This window comes from Choloepus didactylus, chromosome 12 (genome assembly GCF_015220235.1).
Source record: "Choloepus didactylus isolate mChoDid1 chromosome 12, mChoDid1.pri, whole genome shotgun sequence".
NCBI lineage: Eukaryota > Metazoa > Chordata > Mammalia > Pilosa > Megalonychidae > Choloepus > Choloepus didactylus.
In genome coordinates, this window is record NC_051318.1 from 34,885,554 (window position 1) to 34,908,170 (window position 22,617).

At 36.5% G+C, this 22,617-nt stretch overlaps 1 protein-coding gene across 3 annotated transcripts in view; it reads left to right on the forward strand.

Moving 5' to 3' along the window:
• The window catches only part of NALCN (sodium leak channel, non-selective), a 373,030-nt gene that overhangs the window by 278,346 nt on the left and 72,067 nt on the right, over positions 1-22,617 (forward strand). For all 3 annotated transcript variants that reach the window (XM_037800332.1, XM_037800333.1, XM_037800334.1), the window contains one exon: positions 13,648-13,721. In XM_037800332.1, coding sequence (XP_037656260.1) covers positions 13,648-13,721 — 74 coding nt within the window. The remainder of the gene's footprint in view (positions 1-13,647; positions 13,722-22,617) is intronic.

A 22,617-nucleotide genomic window follows, 5' to 3' on the forward strand; every position in this document is an offset into this window, starting at 1 on the left:
CGTTAGTTACAATATCCCACTGGAAACACAAAACTGAAACCTTAGTCAATGGAAGTTCATTTTCTTTCTAGAAGGAAATATGACATTTCTCACTCCCCTGAAAAGTGGTAAGGAATCAAAAAAGGATCGTGGCTGGTGTGGAGAGGGCAGACGAAGGTGTTCTCTCCTGCATCCATCATCATCGCTCTGTAAGCAATCGCTTTTTTGAGTCAGGTTCACAGACCCTAAAATGCCATTTCTGAGCTCTTTCATGTCCTTATATTATTGTAGCTTTTCATCTTCCCAAATTAACAGTTATTTTTTATTAACTAACAGTAAAATAACAATTATAGTTTTATTCTGAAATCTTACCCTGGAGCCTCTCTCATAATCTCCTAACATATAATGAACTAGTAAAGACAATGCCTCTTGGTGCTATCCAAGCCATGAGGCATCTGAAAAGACTAGAAATGTTTGAGAACTGCAGGATATCTCCTATCTATATGGTCAGTTGATTCAAACACACAGTCCTTGATCTTATACAAAGAAAATTATAAACAATGATTAGGTTTCCCATGATCCATATAAGCGTAGTTGATCCATAATGTAGATAAACTACAGTTGGAAAAAATATTGCTCAGCCCTTAATGGCATTGATTATCAGGGTAAAGTTTCCAGTTTGGAAAGTGGAATGTAGAGAAAATATTTTCTCTTCATCTCAGCAGCAGTTAAGGCAGCAAGAAGACTGTGTTGCCATTCACCCTTAAAGTTTTGACTTTATTTTGGTTGTGAGAAAAACAGAGAACAATTCCTTTTCAGTATCTACTGTTTTTATCTTCAGCTCTAATCAGTTTTCTGATGTTCATGGTGTTCTTCATAAATACTTAAAAATTTTTTTATTTGTTGATTGCCATTGGACCAGAGAAACCTGAAACAGAAACTATCACTTAAATGAATATCCATGATGAAAATTTAAAGGAAGCAGAATTTAAAGAGAAAACAGCTAATATTTATATTTTATATATGGCCAGCCTTTTTCATTTTTATTAAGAAAACCTAAAGCCACCAAAAAACAAAAATACATAAACATACAACAAAAACTGTGAATATATACCACTTTTAGCTCCCTTACAAGTATTTTTCAATAAGCATTTGAAAGTTTTCATGAAAACTCCAACTGCCTTTGGAAATACCAGTCAGTGTAAAATGGAGTGCAAAGCCCTCCACTCTACCTGAAAAAACTCTCTTAGCACTGCAATATAAATTGAGGCTGTTTTTCCTCAAAGCATGGTAAAAAGAAAAAGAAAACTAGAGGCTGGCTTATCATTGATTCTCACAACATGAACAAAGAAACAACAAAATAAAACTCTTACAAGTTCCCTTAACCACGTAACGGTTGTGACTTCCACTACACGAAAAAGAATCTGTTTTCTCCTGTCAGGGAAAACAGTGACTCCCCAGGAATCTGAAGATTACAAGTTAGAAGGCAAAAAAAAAAAAAAAAAAAATCTGACAACAAAAGGTGGGGGGATGTTTTGATTACGCATTGCAGGAACCAGAGAGCAAATGTTAGGCAAGATTTTTCAGAGTAATTACTCTGGCTTTGAACAATCATAAGTAATTCCCATGGCAACCTCACTTTGCAGAGACCATGTTCTCAGAAATAGCCCTGTTTGATCACCTTTATTGCACGTTTTTAAAATACCTGTCTTTCTCCCAGTAAACAACGAACAAACCAAACCATAACATCTGTAATCCATTCTCACAGCCTACCCAGATCCTGAAGTAAGAAGAAAAGGAAAAATAAAACAGTTTCTCCCCTCTTATGCCTTGGGATAAATTACTGTCCTTCCAGAAGGGATAGAAAACCCGGTTCCCAACTGGCAAGTCCCACCATCCTTTCTCCTCCCACTCTCAGACTGGGGCAGGCTGAGAGGTGTGCCTTTTCTTCCTGGTTGAAAGATAAAGCTGCATATCTGAGAGTATTTTCTAGGCTTCAAGAAGAACAAAACCACGTAATGGTTTCCTATTCATATATTTTCCTCCGTATCATCCAGATTAAACTCTAGGATCCTTAAGCAGAGTGCTTGTTAATAAACTGAAAAGTGAACTTGGCTTTCTGGTAATCCTGGTAATAAAATCAGCCCCACTCAGTCCTCAGAAGTGAGTTTTTTCATTGGGGGCAAAGTTTCCCCCGTGGTTGAGTCTGGGCACTCTAACTGCTCTTTGGCCTGAGCTCCCTGATGCTTCCACCCTGCTGGCTTTGCTGATGTGCCATTTCCAGAGGGAGCGCCCACAGCCATCACGGACACGCGCCTGAACCTCAGAGCCACAGGGCCCTGAGTGTGATGGAGGGAGGAGGGGCGTCCCAGCCTCCTCCTTGTGCCCTAGGACTTGCCAGAGAAGGTTTCCTCCCTGTTCTTCTTCACACATACTGATCATCGCACTTGATGAAGGATTGTACTTCCTATTGTGATATCAGAGCCCATAACTGGTTAAAAAGAACAGTGACTGTTTCTCCAACAAAAGGGCAATGTCTGCCCCTTCCCTTATCTGCCTCCTTTCTTCTAAACATACAGCAAGTTCCCCAATAAACCTTCACAATTAACAGCTAGCTAGTCTATAAAATAAGGAGAAAAGGGATAAACACCATTATGTTTTGTTTATCCTTTTCATTTCCACAGGTCTTCACTTAGTCATTCAACAAACATTTAGGGACCACCTATTAGTCATTTGGTGCTTTTCCGAGCTGTGGTGATTCAATAGAAAGCAAGATATGAATTGTGCCCTTAAGAAGCTAGTGGGGAAGAAACACATATAAACAGATGAAAGTAAAAAGAATTACAGGAATCAAGAGGTAGACCTCTCCCCCCGAGTCTGCCTTACTGGAGAAGGAACATTGAAAGGGTATAGGAGGAAGGTGATCCAGGCAGAGAGGACAGTGTATGGGAAGGTATGGAAAGCCAACCAGCATAAAATTTTTGGCCTAACCAAGAGAAGCAGGCTAGAACCACAATTTAGACAATTAATAGTCATTAAGTGATGTTGGTTCCAATTCTCATCTGTAAAATGGAGATAATTCTCACTTTTGATGCTTGTTATGAGAATTAACTAGTGTCTGTTAAATGCCTATAGCATATGCTATCTGCCTAGCACACCAGAAAAGAAATGCTACTGTTAGTAAACTGTACCATGATGTCAGACTCAGCAAATAGACTTATATTCATCATCAAGACAAACAACTTTTACCTTAAAAAATGAACCTTCAGATGCAACAAGTTAGATGAGAACAATATATTAATTACTGATTATTTTCCTAATTTTTTTTTTTTTTTTTTTTTTTTTTGAGTCTGATCCTTGATGACGATATTGCATTTGCTACCCTCGTGGCCTGCCTAGGGTCTTAGACGTTCTCAAAAATAAATCAAATTGTTCTGGGATGATTTCCTCTTCACGAAGCCTTGTTGATTGCAGCACAGCATTTGGTGATTTTTCCTTGTGATTATAGAGTATTTGATGATTTGTTCTATTAACTCTACATATAGCAAGTTTACTCAGCCTGATCTATAATCTCCAGGATGGATGTTTACTCACTTAAAAAAATAGAGAGAGAGAGAGCTGGAGAACAGCCTGTTTTTCCCTTCAGGACTTTTGCTCTTCTGAAAGAATTTTCTAAAATAATGGCTTAGCATCTCTGCAAACCATTCAAGACATAACTCTAGGAGAAGAGATTACAGGATACAGCCACATAACCATGTGCTGAATTTCAAAGATAGAAGTTGGCGAAGCCAGTGTAGGGAAGAAGTGGTGTTCATCATCCCAAACATAAAAATCCTACATACTTCTCTTTTTAGCTTAAAAATGTTTTATAGATAATTGATTGCCCATTTACAAGAATGGAGAGGAAAATAAAAGGTACACAATCTAAAATCAAAATACTTTTTCTTTTATTGATCTCTATAGTAAAGGCTCCTCTTTTTTCTTTTCTTTTAAACTCAGAATAAAATATGGCTGCTTTTGAATGTACATTCTTTCATTCAACAATCATTTATTGAGGACCTTTATATGCAAATAGTGTGCTGGGTCCTGGGTGAAAACATTTTGTTGCTTTCAACTAAAACAGTAGGGATTCCATAAAATGATTATTTTTGCAGAATACTGAATTGTGTAATCATTTTAACTAGGGATTATACATAATTTCTTTGTATTCCCTAGGTGTGTGTCCATTGAGGGTCAAAGGCAAATCACTCTAGGATTAAGAATCTTTTGTAGGTCATATGAAACATTTTTAATCAAGAGTTTTCTAGAACTGTCTCCCAGAAAGATATCAGGTTGCTGGGGTTGCTGCTAATCCTATCTTTGACATTTACATTTTGGACTTCTTTTTAAACTTCCTTCGCTTTTGAGTATAGTTTCACTCTAAATTTTATTTTCCATGAGGTGTTATGCCTGCTTCAATGTGTTGTCACTGTTTCTGATGGTGCTGTTCTTACTATTTAGACTTTACATTTGAATGCAATTGAATCATTATTAGAGTCTAGGAGTTACTTCCTTGTTCTATCAGGGTGCCATGGATTTTAAATTTATAAGCACTGGCATGGTTAAAAATATCTGGCATTTTCTTCAAAATTGTAAATCCATTCACCTTTGTTTAGTTCTGTGACAGCTGACAATGCAATTTCCAATCTTCATCTTTTCATTTATATGAACCCATAAACATAAAGTCATTTCATCTTTTACATCTATAATTAAAGTATATTTAGCATGTGTTTATAGTTTCCGACCAGTAAGAACTATAAATTAAATATATCTAATTGTTTTCAATAATTAAAGATAAGGCTTCTCCCACATCCTATGTACCATCAGTTATCATTCTACTAGTCTGGGTGATGTGTAAATTGTTGGAGATTGGACCCCAGACTATTGCTTTAGTGACTAAAGTACTGTCATAAAATTCAAGTACAAAAAAGTTAAGTAAATGAAGTTTCCAGTCATTTACTTTTCAGTTTTACAAGATTTCTCGATATATTGATTGAGTTGATGCATTTCAAAATGAGCAGTCCTCCTTCACAAGTTTTACGTGCTTCACATTTGTTATTTCGAGGATGTACAACATAAGAAAAGAATGTCCACCAAAAAAGAGAGACGTTTTTTAACATTTTGAAATGAATTTATTTCTTCAAATATATTTTGAGTGATAACCATGTAGATAAGGGATGGAAATGGACCAGACGAGGGAGATGTGGTCCTTATCACAGGGAGCTCACAATCCAGTGGGGTTCACAGGAAGATAAAAAGATGCTTCCCACAAAGAACAGGGACCAAGGTGGGCTGGGTGGCCTGGAGCCCAAAGGAATTATGAGAAGGTTTGGGACGTGATTGTGTGCTTGTGCGTGACATGTCATATGCATATTTTAATTTTCATTCCTGGTGTTTTATAAGAGGTCATAATTTATAATGCTGTGATAACTTAATACCAAAAATCTTGACCCATTTAAAACTCCCTTTTCACAAAATACACATTCAGACAAATTTCACAACCTCATAACATGATATTACATGCTATTCAACTTTATATACATTACAATATAACTATTTTAATCTACTGCCACCTAAATGAATTGCTTTTTGAAATTCTTCCTTTCCAAGTAAAATGTCAGTTCCACTAAGGTTTATTTTATAGAAACATCTTCCCATGCACATAATCTGCTCTATATGCTTTGGCATTAATTTTCAGTTCATGGGTGCATGAAAAAATAAAATACAGTCAAATGAGGTACCACTTTCAACCTATGTAATTTTCAGTAATTGCTTATTTCCAATGACTGTATTTTATGTGGGAGTCCTATTCAATAAAGTGGCTCATTACAGTAATTAATACTGTGCCTTTCTAGCCGAAATGACATTCATCAAGCCTTATTCAATGGACCATGGCTTTATGCTTTATGGTCAAATGTTTTTATAACCATTTTCCCATTTATTATTAATCTGTTAATATTTTCATAGTAAGAAAAGAAAAATAGGGCCTCTAAAACTTTTTTCCAGTTGGAAACTTTAACACTACAAATCAAAAAGTTAATTGAACTTATAATATTTGTAGTGTTGTTTTTTTTCCAAATAAATATTTGAAAAACATTTTGAAGGCAGTTACTAGAGTGAAGCCACAGTTCTTTAGTGCAGACCACCGCAATATCCCAAAGGAATCTAATATTCCTTAGTACGTCTGCAGTTACTCCCAGGTGATTAAATTCGTATCATGGTTAACTAAAAGTTGTGATAGAGCCTTGATTTTAAGGAATCAGTAAATGTAAACTATAAATACTATAAACATACTGGCTTTCATGGGTTAGAAAAGTCTCTTTTAATGTTCAGGACCATTATTCTAAAGATCAACTATGTGTATATAGAACAAATTAAAAAACGGTTAGTTTAGATTTTGTGCTAGGATTTGGAAGAAGTAAGAGTTTGTTATATGTGTAAACAAATTCTCTCAAGTCCAACGAACAACATTTCGTTGACATACAGTTCAGAAAATGTTGTTTCTATACTGTTAAGCCTATGGCATTTGATATAGACATCAAGACTATAGTGAAAAAATTTGAACACTGAAGCTGTATGATCCAGAATTCTAATCATAATTCTGCAATTTATTATCTGGGTGACCTTAAAAAAACCTTATTTCTGCCAACCTTGGATTTCTCATCAGTTAAAAAGAGATAATAATACCTACCAATAAAGATTATTTTGAAGGTTAAATTTAAAACATACAGATAACACTCCAGCACATGATCAAGGAGCCAAGGATGTTAGCAGGATTTAGAAAATTTGAAATATACAGTTTACCAGCTTCACATAATGGAACTTACAGAATTCTTCAGGTAATGATGAGTATCAGTGTCTTAGAGAAAACATTATTTGACCAACGTGTAATAAAATTAGAAAACAAATGACAAGAGAATATTAACCACAAGAATAAATAAATAAATAAATAAATAAAAACACCCACACATTTGGAAATTTAAAGACCAACTCTAAATACCTTATGGAACAAAGAGTCAATTACAATGGAAATAAGGAAATACTAGAACTGAAAAATTCTGAACACAATATATATTAAACTTGTGAGAGGAAACTAAAGGCGTGTGACAAAGCTGTATGCATATGTAGTAAAGAAAGTCTGAAGCTTAATGTTCCAATGATCCAACTGAAGAATTTAGAAAAATATCAACCAAGAAAATACTAAGATAACAGAAGGAAAGAAGGAATAAAGATAAAAGCAGATATTAATCAAATAGGGAATAAGAAGTAATAAGTAGGAGCAACAAAACTGAAATTTTGTTCTTTGAAAAGACTAACAAAATTAATAAATCTACATCAAAATTCAACAAGAAAAATTAAGGAGTCTTCTGTAAAGCATCAGCATAGTTTTTGAATCTCCTTGAATTCCCACATGAAAAACAAACAGAATACCTAGGTGGCAAAACCAAAAATCCACAGACAACTTTTGCAACCAAAGTGGATAATCCACAAACCCCAAATAAATCAGGTGGGGACAAGCCAACACCCAGGAGTCTGCGTCTGTGCGGGAGGGAACCAAGGTTAGTTACAGGGCATCTGATGTTTCTGAGAACAAAAGAACCCCCACCAAGCTCCACACTGAAGAAAAACTTCCGAGTGGAATGGACAATAGTGATAAAGGAAAAAGCAGGTCCAGATAAAAGCGGTTGCGGAGTGGGGGGAGAGGGAAACAGAGCCAGGAAATCCCAGAAAGAAAGTTGCCATATGTTGACCACTATATCAAAACAACAGAAGCGGAAGCTCAGGAGTTACAAGAGCCTCACTAAACTGTTCCTCCTTCTAACTGTTCAGGAAAACTAATTTTGCATAAAAATGAGTGAAAATTATCAAGGACAAATTCCCTACCAGTTATTATAAGATAAACTGAATAAGGAGCAGAAAGTGAAAACATACAATAAAGTTAGCCCACAAACAGGTCAAACTGTAACATAGTATTTCAAAATGAGTTAAGAGGTATTAAAAATTAAATAAGTTTTAAATAGCAACATAAAAAAGAATTAGAAAAACTCAGAAATAAGGTGTTAGAACTCAGAAAAGAATTACAAATTAAATATAAATTAAAGTAATAAAGACTGAAGGAACATAGAGTAAAAATATACAACAAATATACAACAAATGCCTTAAGAGAAATAGAAAATTAATTATAGGAGTCCTTAGAGAAGAAAACCAAAGCAAGAGGAGAAAACACATACTAACTTTTCTAAAAAAGGGCACACCATGTACCTGAAAATATCAACCTCAAATGACCCAAACTAAGACACATTCTGGACAATTTACTTGACTTTAAATTTCAAAATAAAAAGTTCTTTTGATATCCAACCAAAAAAGGGCAAGTGACTTATAAATGAAAAAATATTAGATTATCATCAGACTTTTCAACAGCAGTACTTTAAGTCAAAAGAAAATAGAATAACATATTTAAGATATCCAGGGAACGAATAAGTGAGCCAAGTGTTTAATATCCAGAAAGACTGACTTTCAAGCAGATAAAACTATTTAATAGAACATTAAAAACTATTAAGAACATTAGTAATATTGTTCCCATGTGCACTTCCTGGGAAACTACTGAAAAATGTGCTTTGGACAACACAAATGGTTAGGAAGATGCTGACATAGGAACTAATAGTGAGCATCCAAAATAAAATTAAGACTAATTAAGGATTAAAAAGGAGAATATCGTATGTCGTGGCTATCCACTCTGATAATGTAGGTGTAGTACAAGTGTACAAACGTGACAGGAGAATGGGAAGAATATATGTAACACTTCTTTAATATTCATTAGTTGTATTGATGATGTTAGTGTAGGTATTTTTAGTCTGAGACAATTGTCTTTGAAATGTGGGATGAAACTAATGAGTGATTATGAGAAAGTCTAAGTCTAATTATCCTGTGTCCTTGATAATCAAGAGTCTCGATGCAGAAACAAAAAAGAAACAAATGTCATATAGAAGAGGTTAAGTAAAAATGCTTTGTCCTGAATTGAAATAAAAAGTATCACTTTGTCAATATTGATATATTAATATCATCAAAATTAATAATTAATTAGCAATTATAATAATCAATATTAATATATAATAAACTTAGTAGTTATTTAATCTTTAAAAACAGCTCCCAGTGCTGTCCAGGCAAAGGCCTACAAACAATGACCAACTAGTAGCAAAGAGAGTCTCTGGAATCTAGATTATGTTCTTGAAGCACCATTTCCCAATAAAAGAAACCAGTGCTTCTTGGAGGAAATTGCTATTTGGAACAGAAAAAATATAAGATGAGTTTGCAGCATCTTGTCATACTTGAGAACAAGAAAGCTTTCCCAAACACTACTAGGGTCATGTCAAAAAGACGTATGGGCCAAAGTGAAAAAACTCCCAATGAATACAATTGGGATAATTTGACCTACAATAAGGACATTAATTGAAATGGATTGAAGCCTATCAAATAAGTACTTGAGTTCATAATGTCATTTTTAAAATAATATATGATCATCTTCAGAGAATAATAGAAAATATTAATTATATAAAAAATAAAGGTAAAGAATCATGCATTTTTCCTGCCTTTTCTTAATAAATTGTACCACTAGGTGTCCTAGTTTGCTAATGCTGCGGAATGCAAAACACCAGAGATGGATTGGCTTTTATAAAAAGGGGGTTTATTTGGCTACACAGTTACAGTCTTAAGGCCATAAAGTGTCCAAGGTAACACATCAGTAATCGGGTACCTTCACTGGAGGATGGCCAATGGCATCCGGAAAACCTCTGTTAGCTGGGAAGGCACGTGGCTGGCATCTGCTCCAAAGTTCTGGTTTCAAAATGGCTTTCTCCCAGGACGTTCCTCTCTAGCAAGCTTGCTCCTCTTCAAAATGTCACTCACAGCTGCACTCGGTTCCATCTCTTTGAGTCAGCACGTTTATATGGCTCCATTGATCAAGGCCCACCCTGAATGGGTGGGGCCACTCCTCCATGGAAATATCCCATCAGTTATCATCTACAGTTGGGTGGGGCGCATCTCGATGCAAACAACCTAATTCAAACGTTCCAACTTAATTCCCACTATTATGTCTGCCCCACAAGATTTCATCAAAGAATATGGCTTTTTCTGGAGGACATAATACATTCAAACTGGCACACTAGGTAACCAAATAATACATGAAGGGAAGCATCTCATTATAAAAGTCTTCCAACCATGAGATGAAAAATGACAATTTTGTAACCTCAATGAATTAATGGATCAATGAATTAATGAACATCAATACTGCTAATATTACAAAAAGAGAGACAAACAGTCTGTACCTCCTGACGAAAGCATAGTGCCCCATCTATGGCCTTGCCAAAAAGATCAAACTTGAGTCTGATGAAACCCTTGGTTCCAGCTGCCAATTTGTGCTAAGCAAAATCCACATTCCAGCAAACTAGAGGTCAAATGGCCCAGGTTCTTCAATAGATATATTGTTAGGGAAAGAAGAAGATTAAAAGACTTAAAAGACTGGAAAAAACTCAGCAAGGTCCATCCACTGATGCCTCTGTCCTTGAGCTCCAAATCATTCAATCACAAATAAGTCTATGCAAATTGAGTTGAATTCTCAGGCTCTTGAATTTCGTGTTAAAAAATTCTGGAAACATCTTTTTAAATTAAAAGTGTAATACTTCAAAAATATATCCTCTCTGTACGTGTTCAAAAATTTAAATTTAATTCCTTTATTTTTTTATCATTAATTCATTCAGAGAATGGATATCTGGTGGAGCCAAATCTATTAGTTTTACAAACGAAAGAGTCTTTTTCAACTCATCTTTGAAATGTTTTCATGCAAACTGATTTCCAGCTCTATGCAAATGTGCCAACCATACCCTTCTCTTTAAGTTTTACATTTCTGATATGTTTAGATCCAGAATGAGCAATTACTTACATCTTTCATAGCTAATGTTTTCAATTTCAGATCTAAAATTATTTATCATGAAATGGATCTCTGTGTTCCCTAAATTTTTTGATGCTTATTTTTGGTAACCATCAGTATCTTTTGGAGCCAGGAGAGGGCAATGCAGAGCAGCATAGCTCTGACAGTTGTCACTAGCACAGTTGAAGGTTCTTTGCTAAAAGAAATGTATGAAGCAGAGAATGCCCTTTGCTAAAAGAAATGTGTAAAGCTTTACTAAAGAAATAAGAAAAATAGATGTGAAAAACGAAGTAATCACTATAGGCCTTATTTGTTTACTAGGAAACGAGACAGTTAAAACATATAACCATCTAAATACGTATTTAGGATATCATATAGTTGCATTTATATACACATGTACATATGCACACATGTGTATATATTTACGTGTGCATATATGTATATATGTGGGCATTTATAATTATTTATCATGAAATATAGAGAGGATCCTTTCTTTCTTCTTTCAGGAACATCCCAAGGCTGAATCCGAAGTTCTGCTATTATATTTATTATTTTGCTACTTTTGCTGTTGGTAATAAAAACAAGTCTCAGTTACTCCCTTGTACAGATTATTACTGTACTTTGCTTTAATCAGTTCAAGATTAAGACAAAAGAGACTGGCTAGCCCTTTAGTAATTTTATGCAGTGCAGAAATAATTTAGGAAACAATAGACCTTATCCCCAGTTTCTGAAAAGGTTTTTCCTAACATGAAGAACATCGTTTTAAGCTTCAGCAGAGGTAGTTGATAAGAGACTGAATTCAGACTGCGACCTAAGGGAAAGATGACCAAGGCGTGCCATTGTCCTTTGAAGATGACAAGGTGTGTTCTGCAGTGCAGTCCTCTCCTAAAGCTTCTTGTAGCTGTGGCCCTGTAGCCTGGGCCTTTCTCATGGTTATGTGTATCAAAAGAGCAGCAGTTCTGGCATGACCGGACCATTCAGCTGGATATTGTCTCCAAAAGGGAAGATAAAGGGAGGGAAGAAGATTTAGGAAAGGTTCATGATATATCATTGTAAATAGCCTTTTGTGTGCTATTCTGAAAAATATAATTGCTGAATAAGTAGCATCCACTCTTTCCTCCTTGTCCACATATTAACTTATTCTCCTATGAGTTCTAGTGAATAATGAAGCCAATTCAGTTTTTTATTATCTAAACAACAACAAATAAGTGTACCACCTTTCCTCATTGGGGAAAATTGCAAATGTGTTCAATGATCCTGTCCTCTCTTACAGATCTGCTATGAAATATGAAAATTACATTGCTAATTATGATGTTATTTAGGGCTTTAGTTGTAGCTGAAAAGGCTAATTCATGCCTATCAGTTCTTTTCCAGCTCTCACCATAAGGACATACAGGCTGACATTATAGCATTTGCTTATAGATTTGTTTGCAGGCTGGGGCTCCATGGCTTTGCATCTCAAGTTCCCTAATCTTATTTAAAAGGAACTAGACGCTTTATTTTTACTGAATACAGAGTTGTGCTGTCTCTTGCTTTTTTCCCCCCTTCAACTCTGTTTGAAGCACCGTTTCCCTTAGCACTTTCTCCTCCACTTGCCTTGCTTACAAAGTCACCTCCTTCTGCTTATAATTTGCACCAAACCAGCTTGCCCTTTGTATACATTTCCAAATTCAGTCCCTCACCCGAGCTGCTTCCTTTGCGTTATGTAAATCTTAAACATCCTTCAGGCCCAAAACAACTTCCACTTCTTCAACTGTCCTTGATGACTACTCTTGACACACTGACCTCTCCACCCCAAATCCCAATGTCCCTCTCATCTTTTATCCTGATGTACTCATGTGTCCTGGTCCTGCCTTTCTTACTAAACTATTCAATCCTAGAAAGCAGGAACTCTGATTCTTATTTATCCTCTATCTCCAATAGTCACTAAAACTGTGCCAAGCACTCAATAAATCTAATGTAATCTATTAATCAAAATGAGCAAGTCGTTCTCCAGTTACTATCTTCAGTTTAGTCTGGTTGTTGGAGTTAACATGTTCTAGTCCTTTGTTGGTAGGAAATCTTCCCATGGTGGTTGTGATTCCCTGTTCTTTCTCTGCCCACAAGACTTACAGTCACCCATTTTTGGCTCCCTTTACACCTGTCACCAGTCTAACTTCTGCAAATAGCGAGCAGAACAGAGCTGAGTTTGGGGGGATATATCATCTGGTTTACAGCCTGCCTCCAGGATTTTTTTTCTTAGTCCTCTTCTCTGGAGTAATTTTATAATTGTCTATAAGCAAAACAACTCCCAAACCTGTTGTAGAAATTATTATTAAGTCACAGACCAAGATCCCAAAGCAGACTTAATGTGGGTTATCTAACCTTTTACTAAACAGTGGTGATTATGGATTCCAATACTAGTTCCAACATTAAATTCTTTGGAAACTGAAAAACCTGCCCACACATAAGACAATATCATTACTAGTGACATATCACCAATGCAGCATCCCATAGTCATGACAAATAACCTAATAAGTTTGCAGTTTTGCACAAATAAAAGTAAAAATAGAAAATAAAGATAAATAATAGAATCTATTATATGATGATGCTTTAGTGAAAAACATGCATATTTAATGTTTATTGCTTATTTGTTTAATGACCTGTCAGTGTATTATTCCATTACATTTGAAAACTAAATTCATTCTCTTACAATTTTATAGCTTCGCAAGTCTGTTTTCAGCATCAGGGCAAGGAACCTTCTGGAAAAAGAGACTGCAGTCACTAAAATCTTAAGGTAACATCAATAAATGTTGATATATATTTAAACACAAGTTGGATCATATTAAGCAAATAAGAGCTGTTTTTAAAAACTGAACTACTTTTTTTGGCATTGATGTATACTTGTTTGTACTAGAAAGTAGGTTTGGGTATATGCACTTATGAATAATGTCAAATACATCATTAATATCTTTCCTGAAAGGATATTTTTATTAGCCCAATAGGCCATTTCTTATCTTTTCATGTATTTTATCATTAATTGTAAGTATAAACATTTACAGAAAGCTGAAAATAATGAACTGCTATTCTTAACAGTTTTGTCTCTTTTGTGTGATACAAATTCCTATCTAAAGGAAGGATGGTAAAAGGGTAAGATTTTTTAAGTAATTATGATTCATTAACTTATTAAGGATACATTTATTAAAAATGTATTGAGAATGAAAAGTATACTCATCTTAGAATACTTATGTAAACATATCATATTTAATGCTACTTTCTAAAATCTGCCTTGAAATTAAGTATCAGTAGGAAAATTAACCTAGCCACTTAAGATTAATTTATTAGATTGCATGTTGTAATACAGAATAACATGATTGTTATAAAAATGCATAAACATTTGAAATATCATTTATGGATTATATATTTCATAGATATATGTAAATGGAGCAACTAAATATGGGGAGCTGGAAATAGGATGGCTGACTGGGTAAATGGGACATAAGAGGAAGCCCTCTCCAAACCTGTGATAAGTGGACGGAGTTAGATTTCCCTCTGCTCCAACCTCATTACTAGTAATAGTCGTTAAGGCTTTTTCCCCAGAATGTATATTACTATAACTTGGATGACTATAATGAGCGTAAATATGTATGATTTGAGAAACTAGTTTTACTTTATAACACTACTTACAGTTTATGTGCCCCCAAAATCCTACCTAATGTAGACAATATTCTATATATTTTCCCTTATATTGACTGATGATTCATGCACAGATTGAATATATGTTGGAGTAGCTTTTATGAGATGAGAATAAATATTTCTGGGTCTTATATACCATCACCACAGAATATTATGAGATAAACATTAAAGATATCATAGAAATAGAAAAAGGAAAGCTTCTATGCAAAATTTTTATAATGACCTGTATACCAACTTAGGTTTGCTTCAGGCCAGCTGGTCACTCAATCCTGGTTTTACCATCAGGAAGCCTTGAATACTACGTGGTACTTCATGACAATTATTCAAGCAACTGTACTGGACAGGTTCATGGCAGGTTATATCCCTGGAGTGACCTCAAAGCCCAGATGCCTTGAAGACTCTCCCTTATTTACACAAAACAGATCATATGCTGGGCTAGTCCTACTGAAGGGCTGACCCACTCACAGGGAAGAGAAATTCTAACTCAGATGGAAAATTACTACCCCAAAGGGGATTGTGGTACTCTGGGTCTTATATTCAGAATCTGTCTGCCAAATCAGGAACGAAATGGCCTTGCTCACCTGTCCAGAGTAACTGCCTTCTGGCTAGGGTGAATTTGCCCTAGGCACACAGTTATTCCAGGAGATAAACAGGCATGGGTAATTATAAGGAAACAATTTCCAGAACCTCCACTTCCATGCAAATTCTTTCCTAAAATTGGTCTGCCAGTTTCCCTTCCACCTCCCTTTCCATAGTCACCCTTCTTACCACTCACAAAAGAAAGGCAAAATTCTTACCCATCCAGAAACTAAAAATGGTGTATATTGATGTAGGATGCAAAATCCTCTTGGTTGCCAAAGATATTATTCTAAAATGACTTGATCCAAAGGGTCCCATTAGTCAGCACCTTATTATTTATTCAGGTGATAAATTTTTAGAAAACCTCCTTCCAGGAATCATCTACCTTAAAGTCAGGACTTAGAAATGACATGGTTGTACCAAGGCCATGTGTTCACATGTTATTTGAATTGAAAAATAAACTCAGACTTACCTGACTGATTTAGCTAATTGGTTTAACAATGAAAACTGTCTTAATATAGTGGACAATATCATAAAAGTGAACGGATTGGAGAGGCGGGGCAAGATGGCAGACTGGTGAGCTGTAAGTTTTAGTTACTCCTCCAGGAAAGTAGGTAAAAAGTCAGGAACTGCGTGGACTGGACACCACAGAGCAATCTGTCTTTGGGCATACTTCATACAACACTCATGAAAATGTCGAACTGCTGAGATCAGCGAAATCTGAGGGTTTTTGCGGCCAGGGGACCCGCGCCCCTCCCTGCCAGGCTCGGTCCCGTGGGAGGAGGGGCTGCCGGCTCCGGGAAGGAGAAGGGAGAACTACAGTGGTAGCCCTTCTCGGAAACTCATTCTACTGATCCATACTCCAACCATAGATACACTGAGACCAGACACCAGAGAATCTGAGAGCTGCCAGCCCAGCAGAGAGGAGACAGGCATAGAAAAAAAAAAAAAAAATAACACGAAAAACTCCAAAATAAAAGCAGAGGATTTTTGGAGTTCTGGTGAACACAGAAAGGGGAAGGGCGGAGCTCAGGCCTTGAGGCGCATATGCAAATCCCGAAGAAAAGCTGATCTCTCTGCCCTGTGGACCTTTCCTTAATGGCCCTGGTTGCTTTGTCTCTTAGCATTTCAATAACCCATTAGATCTCTGAGGAGGGCCGTTTTTTTTTTTTTTTTTAATCCTTTTTTCTTTTTCTAAAACAATTACTCTAAGAAGCCCAATACAGAAAGCTTCAAAGAATTGCAATTTGGGCACATCAAGTCAAGAGCAGAACTAAGAGAGCTCCTAGACAAAAGGCAATAATCCAGTGGCTGAGAAAATTCACTAAACACCACAACTTCCCAAGAAAAGGGGGATGTCTGCTCACAGCCACCATCTTGGTGGACAGGAAACACTCCTGCCCATCGCCAGCCCCATAGCCCAGAGCTGCCCCAGACAACCCAGTGTGACGGAAGTGCTTCAAATAACAGGCACACACCACAAAACTGGGCGTGGACATTAGCCTTCCCTGCAACCTCAGCTGATTGTCCCAGAGCTGGGAAGGTGGAGCAGTGTGAATTAACAAAGCCCCATTCAGCCATCATTTGAGCAGACTGGGAGCCTCCCTACACAGCCCCAGCAGCCCAGAACTGCCCTGGGGGGACGGCACTCACCTGTGACATAGCACAGTCATCCCTCAACAGAGGACCCGGGGTGCACAGCCTGGAAGAGGGGCCCACTTGCAAGTCTCAGGAGCCATACGCCAATACCAAGGACTTGTGGGTCAGTGGCAGAGACAAACTGTGGCAGGACTGAACTGAAGGATTAGACTATTGCAGCAGCTTTAAAACTCTAGGATCATCAGGGAGATTTGATTGTTAGGGCCACCCCCCCTCCCCGACTGCCCAGAAACACGCCCCACATACAGGGCAGGCAACACCAGCTACACACGCAAGCTTGGTACACCAATTGAACCCCACAAGACTCACTCCCCCACTCACCAAAAAGGCTAAACAGGGGAAAACTGGCTTGTGGAGAACAGGTGGCTCGTGGACGCCACCTGCTGGTTAGTTAGAGAAAGTTTACTCCACGAAGCTGTAGATCTGATAAATTAGAGATAAGGACTTCAATAGGTCTACAAACCTTAAAGAACCCTATCAAGTTCAGCAAATGCCACGAGGCCAAAAACAACAGAAAATTATAAAGCATATGAAAAAACCAGACGATATGGATAACGCAAGCCCAAGCACCCAAATCAAAAGATCAGAAGAGACACAGCACCTAGAGCAGCTACTCAAAGAACTAAAGATGAACAATGAGACCATAGTACGGGATATGAAGGAAATCAAGAAGACTCTAGAAGAGCATAAAGAAGACATTGCAAGACTAAATAAAAAAATGGATGATCTTATGGAAATTAAAGAAACTGTTGACCAAATTAAAAAGATTCTGGACACTCATAGTACAAGACTAGAGGAAGTTGAACAACGAATCAGTGACCTGGAAGATGACAGAATGGAAAATGAAAGCATAAAAGAAAGAATGGGGAAAAAAATTGAAAAAATCGAAATGGACCTCAGGGATATGATAGATAATATGAAACGTCCAAATATAAGACTCATTGGTGTCCCAGAAGGGGAAGAAAAGGGTAAAGGTCTAGGAAGAGTATTCAAAGAAATTGTTGGGGAAAACTTCCCAAATCTTCTAAACAACATAAATACACAAATCATAAATGCTCAGCGAACTCCAAATAGAATAAATCCAAATAAACCCACTCCGAGACATATACTGATCACACTGTCAAACACAGAAAGAGAAGGAGCAAGTTCTGAAAGCAGCAAGAGAAAAGCAATTCACCACATACAAAGGAAGCAGCATAAGACTAAGTAGTGACTACTCAGCAGCCACCATGGAGGCGAGAAGGCAGTGGCACGATATATTTAAAATTCTGAGTGAGAAAAATTTCCAGCCAAGAATACTTTATCCAGCAAAGCTCTCCTTCAAATTTGAGGGAGAGCTTAAATTTTTCACAGACAAACAAATGCTGAGAGAATTTGCTAACAAGAGACCTGCCCTACTGGAGATACTAAAGAGAGCCCTACAGACAGAGAAACAAAGACAGGACAGAGAGACTTGGAGAAAGGTTCAGTACTAAAGAGATTCGGTATGGGTACAATAAAGGATATTAATAGAGAGAGGGAAAAATATGGCAAACATAAACCAAAGGATAAGATGGCCGATTCAAGAAATGCCTTCACGGTTTTAACGTTGAATGTAAATGGATTAAACTCCCCAATTAAAAGATATAGATTCACAGAATGGATCAAAAAAAATCAACCATCAATATGTTGCATACAAGAGACTCATCTTAGACACAGGGACACAAAGAAACTGAAAGTGAAAGGATGGAAAAAAATATTTCATGCAAGCTACAGCCAAAAGAAAGCAGGTGTAGCAATATTAATCTCAGATAAAATAGACTTCAAATGCAGGGATGTTTTGAGAGACAAAGAAGGCCACTACATACTAATAAAAGGGGCAATTCAGCAAGAAGAAATAACAATCGTAAATGTCTATGCACCCAATCAAGGTGCCACAAAATACATGAGAGAAACACTGGAAAGACTAAAGGAAGCAATTGATGTTTCCACAATAATTCTGGGAGACTTCAACACATCACTCTCTCCTATAGATAGATCAACCAGACAGAAGACCAATAAGGAAATTGAAAACCTAAACAATCTGATAAATGAATTAGATTTAACAGACATATATAGGACATTACATCCCAAATCACCAGGATACACATACTTTTCTAGTGCTCATGGAACTTTCTCCAGAATAGATCATATGCTGGGACATAAAACAAGCCTCAATAAATTTAAAAAGATTGAAATTATTCAAAGCACATTCTCTGACCACAATGGAATACAATTAGAAGTCAATAACCATCAGAGACTTAGAAAATTCACAAATACCTGGAGGTTAAACAACACACTCCTAAACAATCAGTGGGTTAAAGAAGAAATAGCAAGAGAAATTGCTAAATATATAGAGACGAATGAAAATGAGAACACAACATACCAAAACCTATGGGACGCAGCAAAAGCAGTGCTAAGGGGGAAATTTATAGCACTAAACGCATATATTAAAAAGGAAGAAAGAGCCAAAATCAAAGAACTAATGGATCAACTGAAGAAGCTAGAAAATGAACAGCAAACCAATCCTAAACCAAGTAGAAGAAAAGAAATAACAAGGATTAAAGCAGAAATAAATGACATAGAGAACAAAAAAACAATAGAGAGGATAAATATCACCAAAAGTTGGTTCTTTGAGAAGATCAACAAGATTGACAAGCCCCTAGCTAGACTGACAAAATCAAAAAGAGAGAAGACCCATATAAACAAAATAATGAATGAAAAAGGTGACATAACTGCAGATCCTGAAGAAATTAAAAAAAATATAAGAGGATATTATGAACAACTGTATGGCAACAAACTGGATAATGTAGAGGAAATGGACAATTTCCTGGAAACATATGAACAACCTAGACTGACCAGAGAAGAAATAGAAGACCTCAACCAACCCATCACAAGCAAAGAGATCCAATCAGTCATCAAAAATCTTCCCACAAATAAATGCCCAGGGCCAGATGGCTTCACAGGGGAATTCTACCAAACTTTCCAGAAAGAACTGACACCAATCTTACTCAAACTCTTTCAAAACATTGAAGAAAATGGAACACTACGTAACTCATTTTATGAAGCTAACATCAATCTAATACCCAAACCAGGCAAAGATGCTACAAAAAAGGAAAACTACCGGCCAATCTCCCTAATGAATATAGATGCAAAAATCCTCAACAAAATACTTGCAAATCGAATCCAAAGACACATTAAAAAAATCATACACCATGACCAAGTGGGGTTCATTCCAGGCATGCAAGGATGGTTCAACATAAGAAAAACAATCAATCTATTACAACACATTAAAAACTCAAAAGGGAAAAATCAATTGATCATCTCAATAGATGCTGAAAAAGCATTTGACAAAATCCAACATCCCTTTTTGATAAAAACACTTCAAAAGGTAGGAATTGAAGGAAACTTCCTCAACATGATAAAGAGCATATATGAAAAACCCACAGCCAGCATAGTACTCAATGGTGAGAGACTGAAAGCCTTCCCTCTAAGATCAGGAACAAGACAAGGATGCCCGCTGTCACCACTGTTATTCAACATTGTGCTGGAAGTGCTAGCCAGGGCAATCCGGCAAGACAAAGAAATAAAAGGCATCCAAATTGGAAAAGAAGAAGTAAAACTGTCATTGTTTGCAGATGATATGATCTTATATCTAGAAAACCCTGAGAAATCAACGATACACCTACTAGAGCTAATAAACAAATTTAGCAAAGTAGCGGGATACAAGATTAATGCACATAAGTCAGTAATGTTTCTATATGCTAGAAATGAACAAACTGAAGAGACACTCAAGAAAAAGATACCATTTTCAATAGCAACTAAAAATATCAAGTACCTAGGAATAAACTTAACCAAAGATGTAAAAGACCTATACAAAGAAAACTACATAACTCTACTAAAAGAAATAGAAGGGGACCTTAAAAGATGAAAAAATATTCCATGTTCATGGATAGGAAGGCTAAATGTCATTAAGATGTCAATTCTACCCAAACTCATCTAAAGATTCAATGCAATCCCAATCAAAATTCCAACAACCTACTTTGCAGACTTGGAAAAGCTAGTTATCAAATTTATTTGGAAAGGGAAGATGCCTCGAATTGCTAAAGACACTCTAAAAAAGAAAAACGAAGTGAGAGGACTTACAATCCCTGACTTTGAAGCTTATTATAAAGCCACAGTTGCCAAAACAGCATGGTACTGGCACAAAGATAGACATATAGATCAATGGAATCGATTTGAGAATTCAGAGATAGACCCTCAGATCTATGGCCGACTGATCTTTGATAAGGCCCCCAAAGTCACTGAACTGAGCCATAATGGTCTTTTCAACAAATGGGGCTGGGAGAGTTGGATATCCATATCCAAAAGAATGAAAGAGGACCCCTACCTCACCCCTACACAAAAATTAACTCAAAATGGACCAAAGATCTCATTATAAAAGAAAGTACCATAAAACTCCTAGAAGATAATGTAGGAAAACATCTTCAAGACCTTGTATTAGGCGGCCACTTCCTAGACTTTACACCCAAAGCACAAGCAACAAAAGAGAAAATAGATAAATGGGAACTCCTCAAGCTTAGAAGTTTCTGCACCTCAAAGGAATTTCTCAAAAAGGTAAAGAGGCAGCCAACTCAATGGGAAAAAATTTTTGGAAACCATGTATCTGACAAAAGACTGATATCTTGCATATAAAAAGAAATCCTACAACTCAATGACAATAGTACAGACAGCCCAATTATAAAGTGGGCAAAAGATATGAAAAGACAGTTCTCTGAAGAGGACATACAAATGGCCAAGAAACACATGAAAAAATGTTCAGCTTCACTAGCTATTAGAGAGATGCAAATTAAGACCACAATGAGATACCATCTAACACCGGTTAGAATGGCTGCCATTAAACAAACAGGAAACTACAAATGCTGGAGGGGATGTGGAGAAATTGGAACTCTTATTCATTGTTGGTGGGACTGTATAATGGTTCAGCCACTCTGGAAGTCAGTCTGGCAGTTCCTTAGAAAACTCGATATAGAGCTACCATTCGATCCAGCGATTGCACTTCTCGGTATATACCCGGAAGATCGGAAAGCAGTGACACGAACAGATATCTGCACGCCAATGTTCATAGCAGCATTATTCACAATTGCCAAGAGATGGAAACAACCCAAATGTCCTTCAACAGATGAGTGGATAAATAAAATGTGGTATATACACACGATGGAATACTACGCGGCAGTAAGAAGGAACGATCTGGTGAAACATATGACAACATGGATGAACCTTGAAGACATAATGCTGAGCGAAATAAGCCAGGCACAAAAAGAGAAATATTATATGCTACCACTAATGTGAACTTTGAAAAATGTAAAACAAATGGTTTATAATGTAGAATGTAGGGGAACTAGCAGTAGAGAGCAATTAAGGAAGGGGGAACAATAATCCAAGAAGAACAGATAAGCTATTTAACGTTCTGGGGATGCCCAGAAATGACTATGGTCTGTTAATTTCTGATGGATATAGTAGGAACAAGTTCACAGAAATGTTGCTATATTAGGTAACTTTCTTGGGGTAAAGTAGGAACATGTTGAAAGTTAAGCAGTTATCTTAGTTTAGTTGTCTTTTTCTTACTCCCTTGTTATGGTCTCTTTGAAATGTTCTTTTATTGTATGTTTGTTTTCTTTTTAACTTTTTTTTTCATACAGTTGATTTAAAAAAGAAGGGAAAGTTAAAAAAAAAAAAAA